The 8,903-nt window shown below is 37.9% G+C and overlaps 1 protein-coding gene across 6 annotated transcripts in view; it reads left to right on the plus strand.

The window, feature by feature from the left end:
• Positions 1 to 2,488, plus strand: part of ccdc191 (coiled-coil domain containing 191) — a 58,789-nt gene extending 56,301 nt beyond the window's left edge. For all 6 annotated transcript variants that reach the window (XM_078559915.1, XM_078559914.1, XM_078559917.1 and 3 more), the window contains 2 exons: positions 1,699 to 1,853; positions 2,070 to 2,488. In XM_078559915.1, the coding sequence (XP_078416041.1) occupies positions 1,699 to 1,853; positions 2,070 to 2,202 (288 nt within the window). In that variant the 3' untranslated portion in view covers positions 2,203 to 2,488. The remainder of the gene's footprint in view (positions 1 to 1,698; positions 1,854 to 2,069) is intronic.
• The last annotated feature ends 6,415 nt before the right edge of the window (positions 2,489 to 8,903 follow it).

An 8,903-nucleotide genomic window follows, 5' to 3' on the forward strand; every position in this document is an offset into this window, starting at 1 on the left:
CCAGAGTGAGGGGAGATGCCTAGTGTGTGTCTCTATTATTTTTAAATTGTATTATCATCTTGGATTCACAAACTCAATGCAAATTGGTTAAATTTGTAGACATTACCTAACCAGGAATTGAATGCTTCTTTTCACCAATTTGTAATTGAACAGGCAAATGGTAAATAAGATATGAAAAAGATGATGTATGGTCCTGTAAATAGGAATAAAAAAATAACTCCATTAGAGCAAAAGTGCTAAATCTGATATGTTAAGAGGTAAGATAATAAATGGTATGAAAAACTGATTCACTAAATTACTTCAAACTATTGAGACAATGGGACACATTCAAACTAGGAAAAGGCAAACTTTAGGAGTAAACAACACGTGGAATGAACTTGGTAAAGATAGCTTTTGTAAGTAATAAGTCATTTAAGAAGCAATTAGATTCTGTGATGGGAGAATTATGCGGAGTCTTTATAGAAGGATAAGTTATAACCCAAATGGCATTCATCTTGTAATGGAAAGTAATAAGAAATAATTGCTACAGACATGTCTATCCAAGAGGTTGATAAGTGTGTGTATACATACCATTACTCAGACACTTGTGGTGCTTCGGAGCAATTGCTTGAGAATTGAGTGCCAATACTGCTAGCGTGTTGTAAATTCACATGTTAAATTTAAGCACGTGTGCGCATTAACAGAAGAGTTGCCTTTTTAATCTCTGATTATTCAACCTAACAGTAAAACTGCTCTTGAAGAGGGTAGCTATACTTCCTCTTGAAAAAAAGTTACACAAGCCCCTATAAAGCTACCAAATTCAGTCTTAAGTTCATGCAAGAACATTCTTAGTTTGCAATTGGACAATGTTTAAAATTAGAGTTCAAATTGTTTCCTATACTGTGAAGCACATATTCAATGTAAAATTGTTTACTATGCATTAAATATCGCTTAATAACAACAACAAAAATCCTGACCTGGGGATTAAACACTGTACCTGATTTAAGTTAGAATTAAAGATGCTGTTATTTAAAATTGGAGTTCAAGACGATTAATAAACAGTGAAACATATACTGTTAAATAAAAATTCCCATATCTAAAAGGCTTAAGTTCTAATAACTCAAGTAAATGCAGGCTTGAGTACAAAGGTAAATGCATATTGTTTTTGTTATGTAAATTCACCCTCGTGGTCACAGCTGGACAAACAGTTTCAAACCAATTCATTTGAAATAGTGTGGAAAGTGTTTTGTCATTCATTTTATGGGGAAGAAAACAAATAGTATTTTAAATTAAAAATAAAAATACCTGGAAAAACTCAGCAGGTCTGGCAGCATCTGCGGAGAGGAACACAGTTAACGTTTCAAGTCTGTATGACTCTTCAACAGAACTAAGTAAAAATAGAAGAGAGGTGAAATATAAGCTGGTTTAAGTGGGGGGGGGTGGGACAAGTAGAGCTGGATAGAGGGCCAGTGATAGGTTGAGATAGCCAGGAGACGTAACTGATTTTTAAATGGTCTCTGGCATTAACTCCTAATCTACAACATTCCTAAGAGAATTTTCACACTTCAGACACCTTAATCAATCAATCTGTACTGGTTTAGGCTAGTCCAATACAGTTTCATAGAGTTACAAGCATGTATGCAGGCTAAGATTATAAAAGATTCACTTAAGCTACAAAATTTGAATACAGAGTGTGATTCTAAAATATGATTTTTTCAGTGCAAAGATTATTGCAATATTATGGAAGAGAAAGCACGTCAACACTATCTGACAGTTCTAAGAAGATCCACTTTTATTGCTTGGTTTGGTTATGTGACAGAGGAGAAAGTTGCATCATGGGAAAAGGAAAGAATTGGAGCTGAACATAATCAAAGGTAACGGGCTTAATTGGTAGAATCACAGTGAAATAAATAATTTTTGTAGCTGTAAACTAGTTGAATTTGGTAAGTCTAACAACCCACACTACGGATTTTGAATATTCCCAAATTAATTACGGAAATCAGATTGATCTAGTAAATTATCTTGTAATTTCTGAGTATGTATTGCACTTTTCCATTGCATCCCTAATTCTCTTTTGTATTCTCCACCAGGAGGATAGTCAAGACAGCTTTCAAAGCGTGGAAGAGTTTGCCAATACTCATCAAAGAGGAGATAAAAAAGGAAGAGCGCATACAACACCTCAGGAAGAAAGTTGCTGAAATTCTCCCTGATTTTCAGACATAGCAATAAAATACTAAAAAACTTTAAGAAGGATCTTGGCAGTATACTGGAACAATGCACAGTTGGAAGATTCAAATTCACTCTCGAAATTAGATGAGCAAAAGAAAGAACATCCAAAGCACCAGGAAGGTCAATCCCAACAGCACCCTGTATACTTTGTGGTAGAGTCCAAATATACTGACTTAACAAAAAAGACTTAATTTAATTTAAAAAAAGCGCAATTTGAACATTGACATTTATGTATTTTAAACAATAAAGCATATGAATATTGAATATCGTATTAAAACAAGTTTTGTATTTTGATCTTTGGCAAATACGTGAAAACAAAACACATCCCCACTGCAAATAACTAGAAATGATTTAACCAGTTTCTATATAGTCATATTTCTGAATAGGTTCAGTATTGTAATTGTTACTATTAACCCAAACGTGGAGGAGCTCAGTAATATTTCTACAACATTATTCGCTTCTCTAATGAATATTTAAAGCAGATCTCATGACAAGCTGCATCTTCCCACTTATAATCTCAAATGAAATGAAGGAAACAATGTTTGCATCTGTAAGGGGCAAACAATGAATGAAGTCCATTTAAGTTGATTAGCTTTCCCACATTAATCTTTTCTGTAATCTTTAAAATAAATTTAACAAAACATTTTTGAAGTATGAAACAAATAACTTGCTCAATGTATGGGAACTCAAACATAGGTTAAATGTAGTATGTTCTAATGACCTTGCAAGGGATCCATGACATTTCACTGCAATCCTGGTCTAAATGGAAGAACTATGCTAAAGTTATTTTTGTAAGTTACCTCATCATTTAAATTTTTTAATTATATGAACAGACTTAGGATCAGAAACTAATCAAAAAAACTAAAAAAAAAAATTGGAAGTAAATCCGTAAAGGAGTTCTGTAGATAACTTTTAAAAATCAGTAAAATTAAGCGATGAGATTCACATAATTTATCACTTTCCAAATTCTGGCCCTTGCATATGTATCATCATTTACACAAAATTATTGCATGTTGATTATTGCTTAGATACAAATGGTAAACATACTTATTGTGAGAGAATTTCATTGGTTCTGATAATTCTATTGATTTTCAAAAGATATCCACAGAACTCCTTTACTGATCTAGTTCCAATCATGTTTTACAATTTTCTTTAAAAATATTTCGCAAAGACAGGAAATCTTGCAGAAGATTTTGGAGAATTAGATTACAAAAATTATCAACCAGCAATTGTCATCTATAGTTGATCTCCAGTTTGTTGCCCACTCAGCACCAGCTTTGCAAATCACTCTTGATTTCTTCAATTCCCTGTCCTTGAATGTTACCCTAACAAAACCCATATTAACCCACACCTGGTCAGCCAAATATTCTACCTATATATGTTGAAGAGACGACTCTGGAATACGTTGAGAACTTACTTACATTGATGGCCACCTCCCTCAAAAAGGTGCTATTGACAAGGAGATCCAACACAAGATCAGCTGTGCCAGCTCAGCTTTCCACAAGCTATGGCAGCGAGTGTTTGACAACGATCTTGGCAAGTCAATATAAGTCCCAGTGCACAGAGCAGTTGTTGCCACCACACTCCTGTACTGCAGTGAGACCTGGACTGTGTACCAGCATCACACAATAGCACTAGAGAAATTCCATTAGCAATGCCTCCTCTGCATCCTGTGGATTCAATGGGAGAACCATGGAACAAATGCTAGTGTCCTTCTTGAAGCCAGCTCCACAAGCACTCAGGGAAAACTCCTGAAAAATTAACTACAATGGACTGGATACAGTGTCTGGATTGCCAAAGAGTGTCTCCCCTGCTAGGCCCTGTTTTCTCAACTCCCAAATGGCCAACATTCCAGGGAAGGGTAGAGAGAATGCTTCAAAGACACTCTGAGCCTCTCCTTGAAGCGTGGCAGCTTGAAGAGGTGGTGTTCTGAAAAAGACCGGGAGGAGCTGGCTACCAAATGTTCAAATTGGCAACAACTAGTCCATCAAAGCTGCATCATATTTGAGTCACAATGTCTTAATGATGAGACAGAGCAACAGCAAAGAAAAGGAAGAAAATCCTGCACACCCACGTGCCGCAAGATCTGTGGGTCTAGAATCGACCTGTTCATATTCAGTCTCACGAAGACCCGTAGCAGAAACTTGCGACCCTGAGTAGATGATATCCTCAAATCAAGGGACAGCCAATATGACATTATCTAAACAACAGACTCCTTGGTATCAAAGTCTGTTGGGTATATGGTTATGGTTCAACAGCCTTTCATAATGAAAGAACTAACACACCAGAATGGTTAACTATGTCTGATGAGGAAGTATAAGAAATAAAACATCTGATTGGAAGGAACAAAGCTACAAATAGTTTCAATGTAGGAGAATCAAAATCTCAAGATCGCATTTAATTAAAAAGCCAAATTTGCTGAAATTAGGACACATCAAAAATTATGCAAATCCCAGTGGTTAGAAGCACGTGAAATCCTATAGCTTATATTTATAGATACAGTAACTGAATTACAACCATTTATGCTCACTTTCAATTAGTCACTTATTTGGAACTGAATAGCAGTTGCTGATAAGTTCTTCAAGTTAGTGAAGTGGTTCAAATGTTAGTTTTGAAGTGTGTTGTACTAAATTCCCTGATTTGCCATCAAAACGTTAACAGGCACCCTAACATTGCAACAGAAGTTAATAATGTGCTATTTAAACAAGCCAACGAGAGATAAAGTCACTGTGCTTCATAAGGTCTAAGTATTATGATAACTAATGGCTGGAAGCTTCTGCCCCCGCACGGGACAAGGAAGCAGGTGGGCGGCCTGAAAATTTGGTGGGTTGGCATCGGGCCTGCTACCAGATGCCTTCCTGCCTCCACCGGAAGAAAATTTGGGCAGGAAAGCCCATGGTCGACCATCCCACCCCGCTTCTTGGAGTCCCTTAAGTGGCCAATTAACGACCACTTAAGGGCCTCTTCCTGCCTCCGTTGCAACGTTCCCAGCTCCGGGTAGGCCTGTTGACATGCAGCCTGCACACCTGGTAAAACTGCAGGCTGCATGTTAGCAGGAGGCATTAATCTGTGCACGATCAAGGGCATGGGGCAGGCGGCTGACCGCTGATGCTAATCCGCACCATGTGAGACCCATTCACCCCACAAAAGCGCTTACTTTTTCTTGGGTCGCTGCTCAGTCATGGGATTCTGGGGTGGGGAGGTGGTGTTCGGGCAGTAACCACCACAACTCCGTGGCACTGCTGAGTGCAAGAACTGCCGGCCTCTGATTGGCTGGCATCTCTTGGCAGGTGGGAGGTTGTCTTCTGGGGTCCTCAGTCTGGAGGAAGGCCCACCACTGTCCATTTTACTACCCGATGAGACGATACGGTGGGCCTCTCTCCTCAGTCAGCGCAGGTGTCTCACTGCTTTTTCAGGCAGTGCATGAGACACCCACCGAGAACACAGGATTTCATCCCATAGCTTCAATTAAACCTGTAGAATTTTTAATCTTTTAAGTATCTGACAGCTTACCAGCATTTCTAGAATATATATATGTAGGATGTGTCATCGGAAGAGGTGGTGTTCTGCAAGCTCAACCCACTCCATGGTTTTTAGCAAACTGTCAAGTTCCTTCATTTGGAGAAAAACATAATTCATATAACATGGTCAAGAGGACTTATTTTAAGGGAGTAGGAGTTTTGATTTGTGAATGCAGAGAAGCCAGCTCAGAGCACATTAGTATAGTGGAAGGCACAAGATGCCTGCTTACAATGCTGATTAAACACAGATGGGAATATGGATGGTTGTATAAGCAGAAACCAATGACAAACTAATAATTGTTCATAAAATAAAAAAACAAAAAATGCTGGAAATACTCAGCAGGTTTGACAGCATATGTGAAAAGAACCAGAGTTAACATTTCAGGTCCAAAAAAAGCAAGGAAGGTCAGTGACTGAAATGTTAACTTTGTTTCTCTTCACTGATATTGCCAGACCTGCTGAATATTTCCAGCATCTGCAGTATTTTGCAACCATTCAGGTCAGCTTTTTCAATTTTTTTATTATTCATTCACAGGGCGAGGGTGTCGTTGGCTAGGCCAGCATTAATTGCCCATTCTAAATTGCCCTTGACAAAGTGGTGGTGAGCTACCTTCTTGAACCGCTGCAGTCCATGTGGTGCAGGTACACCCACAATGCTGTTAGGGAGGGAATTCCAGGATTTTGACCCAGTGACAGTGAAGGAACGGCGATATAGTTCAAAGTCAGAATGGTGTGTGGCTTGGCGGGCAACTTGCAGGTGGCAGTGTTCCCATGCATCAGCTGCCCTTGTCCTTCCAGGTGGTAGAGGTAGTGGCTTTAGAAGGTGCTATCGAAGGGTGTTGGTGAGTTGCTTCAGTGCATCTTGTAGATGGTACACACTGCTGTCACTGTGCATTGGTGGTGGAAGGAGTGAATATTGAAAGTGATGGATAGGGTGCCAATCAAGTGGGATGCTTTGTCCTGGATGATGTCAAGCTTTATGAATGGTGTTGGAGCTGCCTTTAATCCAGAGAAGTGCAGAGTATTTCATCACACTCTCAATTTATGCCTTACGGATGATGGACAGGCTTTGGGGAGTCAGGAGATGAGTTACTTGCTGCAGAATTCCCAGTCTCTGACCTGCTCTTGTAGCCACAGTATTTATGTGGTTGATTCAGTTCAGTTTCTGACATGCATTCTACGTATCAAATTTTCACATCTATATCTGTAATGCTGCACAGTAGACATTTCTATGCATACAAGTTAATACTTGAAACTACAAGTACACTCAAAAATCTTAATAGAACCAACACACACACACACACACACACACACATCACCCTTTATGGAATTCTATTGAGTGCTACAATTTCCTAAAAATCCCAGTTATAGTTTATACTTGTAGAATGACTTACGCACAGTAAACAGTATTTGACTCTAACATGTTTCCTTTGATTTGGAATTGTCTGGTGCCAAGAGACTTATCTAACATAGTAAAATTAAGATCCTACATGCTATAAAATTTTGAAGCTTGAAGATAAATATCCTAAGCTGTATTTTTTGTGCAGTAATTATTCAATTACCTTAAAAATATGTTCATTTTTCTGTAGTCCTTCAATTTCCACTAATTTTATCCCTCTTGCCTGGAGCAAGCTGTCCTGCTATAGCTAAAGGAACATTGCTTATATTGGTAAATAGGTTGGAATGTCAAATTTCACTTGGGCATGAATCATGACCACAAAGTGAGATTACAGCACTTGCTGCTTTATACTCAGTAAGATCATACACCTTATGTCCATTCCCACAAGCTTTTTTGGCTATTTTAGTCACAAACCAAAGACTGTTCTGGGAATACTTGGCTGACTTAATCACTTGCAATACAATGTTTCCTGTAAAACACAATCAAGATTGCATTGATGACCACACAGGCATGCTACATTAACGCCAAAGTAAATAAAGCTTAACCAAATGGTAATTCACAATACATCTCAGTTAAAATTTAATGTCAGGTTTCCATCGAACATAAATGTTGAGGGTTGCATCAATGGACAGCATTAACACTGAGTCAGAAAATCCACATAAGTTGAAATCACATTGAGGCATATGGCAGGCCAACAGGAGCACTAACTACCATTTTCTATCTGTCAAGATTAATTAAGGCATGTCTTCCCAAGACTAGTACAGTAGCCTTTTTTAATATCATGTAGGCTATAGTTTCAGAGAAAACTTGATTAAAAAGATGTGTTCATCTTAGTTATAAAAAAGATGAATTGTATCCAACAATTTTAAACACTAGCTATCACTTAATTATAAAGAAATTTAGTTACAACATTTGAGGCGAAACACCTTCAGTAAAAATGTTAAGAAACGGTATGACAGCACAAAACAACACAAGTTCTCTTTCAGAGAGGCCTCAAGTGAAATTTAAATCAATTATTTTTCAATTGAAAAATCAAGATGTTATAAATAGAAAATATAAACAACATACAACACATAACAAATAGTTTCACCCAAGAGACAACCACAGCTTAATGATCAACCATACCATTTACCATATCCTATTTACTTAAAAGTTCTGTAAAAATATTGTTAAAAATAGACTCTCAAAAAATTGACACTAATTGTACAGCTTCCGTGTTTCCCCATCATGAGAACAAATTCTCATTTCAGGGATAAATAACATACTTTAAAATATTGTCAATCTTCAAAACAAAGGCGGATATTACACTTATAATTTTAGCACATTGGTATCTTTTTGTTTGGCCTTGGCCTGTCTGTGCTTTTAGTCTCTGCCCTGATATCAGCACAGCCTGCAACACAGATACTCAGATGCCAGTTCCAAGGGGGATTACTGTCAGGAAGTTAACTGCACTTGGCAAGGAGAGCAAAAGAAGTAGGATAGTGGTGTTAATGACCTGGAACACACTGTCCACAAGAGTGGTGGAAGCAGAGACGATCAATGATTTCAGAAGGAAATTAGATAGGTAGTTGAAATAAATAACTTTACAGGGCTATGTTGATAAAGCAGGGGGAATGGACCTAGCTGGATTGCCCTACAGAGAACCAGCAAGGACTCAAATGGGCTAAATGGCCATCTTCTGTCCCATCATGACTAAATGGCAATTAAAGTTTTAACAGTTAGAAAAACTTGGAACAGCCTTTTCCAGTTTACTAAATTTGGAACTTTTGAGAAAG

This window comes from Cetorhinus maximus, chromosome 16 (assembly GCF_964194155.1).
Source record: "Cetorhinus maximus chromosome 16, sCetMax3.hap1.1, whole genome shotgun sequence".
NCBI classification, from domain to species: Eukaryota; Metazoa; Chordata; class Chondrichthyes; order Lamniformes; family Cetorhinidae; genus Cetorhinus; species Cetorhinus maximus.